The 2,019-nt window shown below is 39.0% G+C and overlaps 1 protein-coding gene across 4 annotated transcripts in view; it reads right to left on the bottom strand.

Moving 5' to 3' along the window:
• Window positions 1-748: 748 nt before the first annotated feature.
• The window catches only part of necab2 (N-terminal EF-hand calcium binding protein 2), a 115,070-nt gene continuing 113,799 nt past the window's right edge, over window positions 749-2,019 (bottom strand). For all 4 annotated transcript variants that reach the window (XM_014012193.1, XM_014012192.1, XM_014012196.1 and 1 more), the window contains one exon: window positions 749-1,741. In XM_014012193.1, the coding sequence (XP_013867647.1) occupies window positions 1,713-1,741 (29 nt within the window). In that variant the 3' untranslated portion in view covers window positions 749-1,712. The remainder of the gene's footprint in view (window positions 1,742-2,019) is intronic.

Raw genomic sequence — 2,019 nt, 5'->3', positions numbered from 1 at the left:
TCCTCCCCACATTTTGACCCAGCAGAGAGGCAGACGAAGGGTGGGGGTGTAAAAAATAAAAAAATAAGCAGAAAAACACTAAGGAGCTCAATACTTTCATCTTTAAGTCACATTAATCACTTTTTTTTACATTGTGCTTTTAGAGTCGGATTGTTTTACAGAAAGTGAAAATTTCACTAAAACCTGTGAAAGATCAAACAAAAGCTTCAGCCAATCAGGCGACCCGGTTTAATAATTTAGATTAAATCAGTTAGACGGAGGCCAAAATCTAAAAAGATCTTTTTCTGAGACCCTTTGTGGTCGGTGGGTTACACACCAAGATACCGCACAGCCCTGTGACTACCTGTCACCTTTTAAACACACCTTACTTTAACATTTACCTGTAACTGCAGTTAAATTAATTTTTTTTTAATTGGAATGGGTTTTTTGTCATTTTTCAAATATATTGAATAAAAATCTCTGGGTCAAATAAAGCTTTAACAAGCCGAATTTGGCCCCCGGACCATGAATTTGACACGTTTTCAGGAGAACTTTAGCTTCTTTTTCTAAGGAGTTTTATATCTGAGGCTCTAGATTCACCAGACTTTTTAAATTTTTTTAATTTTTGCAACTAAAGATGAAATTATTTCCCGCAGAATAATTGATGACTTGATTAATCCGCTCTACAAAACTCACTTCCTGTATTTGTAAAGTCATGCTGTCAACTGCAGCTGGAATTTAAAATGCCTCATAGTCTTTTTTTATTAAATTTTTTGCAAACTTTAAGAACCTGTTTGATCGTGTTTTAATGTTTTAAGGCTTTAAATTCAGCATCATTCATGTTTCTGATTAAAACAAACTGCAGCGCCTCTAAAGCTGCCACTTTCACAAAAATAAATAAATAAATAAAAACACCAATAAATACAAATATAATCATGTCGGAACAATTTTTTATCTGTACAAACTCGGCTAAACTTACATAGTTAATATCATCGCAAACACAAAAAGGCAAAAATGGAACCGAACGCAGCTGCATGACGAGCAAATATTTTGTTTTTTTCCCAACTCAAGTCGTAAATGAAACAATCTGCTCAAACTCGGAGCTAAACGAGGACATGAAAATAAAAAACTAAATGTTTCAGCAGAACTCTGTGAAGCCGTTACTCCCACAGCAGCTACATTTAAAAACTTTCATCGTTTTAGACTCGAATCGAGTTGAACACAGATCAAGATCTATGCTGGCGTTTTTAAGTCCGTCGTGGTTAATTTTTCTAAAAACTTTGAATTGATCGTCTGTAAGGCGGCCGTCAGATGCTTCCAGGTTTCCTGAGATTACAAACTAATCTGACGTGTTTCGGCTGATGTGAGGGTAACGCCGTCGGCTACAAACTCTTCCTGTTTTCAGAAACGAGGGGCTCATGAAGGGGATGAGCAGAACGGGAAGGAAAATTGAAAAAGGCTTCTTTTTCAGAAGGGCAACCCCAAATAAAAAAAAAAGCTGCTACATGGGGAAAAAGTCGACCTCTAATTCCTCGCTACGTGACGAACTCCACCTAAAAGTGACTCGAAGCTACTTGAGTTTTCTCTGCAGATGATGCCGCTCATTTTGCACCGTGTAAACATGTACTTACAAAAAGGAGCAGGGGGAGGGGGCGGGGTCAGTAAACAGATCGGAGGGGGGGGTTAGTGGGAAGTGTTCAGGAGTCTTGGCGTGTAGTCGACAGTCTTCATGCTCAGTCTCGGTTTACGCTGCACCAGGCGGCTGCAGACAGAGAGGAAAGTTTCAGACGACTCTGCTCGTTATTTTTTACATTTTAAAAATCAGTCTGACAAATATATTGTTTCTGATGAGCCCCGCTCTCTGACTTCTTCCCCGACATGTTGACATCTGTCAATCAATCATCGCCCACAGGCTCTGATAGAAGTTGCTTCATAATTACCAGCTTGTTTCTGACAAATGTCCACGTATGATCAGTTATGTAACATGTCATCATACACACACACACACACACACACACACACACACACACACACACACAC

This window comes from Austrofundulus limnaeus, unplaced genomic scaffold (assembly GCF_001266775.1).
Source record: "Austrofundulus limnaeus strain Quisiro unplaced genomic scaffold, Austrofundulus_limnaeus-1.0 Scaffold89, whole genome shotgun sequence".
Taxonomy (NCBI): domain Eukaryota; kingdom Metazoa; phylum Chordata; class Actinopteri; order Cyprinodontiformes; family Rivulidae; genus Austrofundulus; species Austrofundulus limnaeus.
This window is presented reverse-complemented; position numbering and strand designations above follow the sequence as displayed.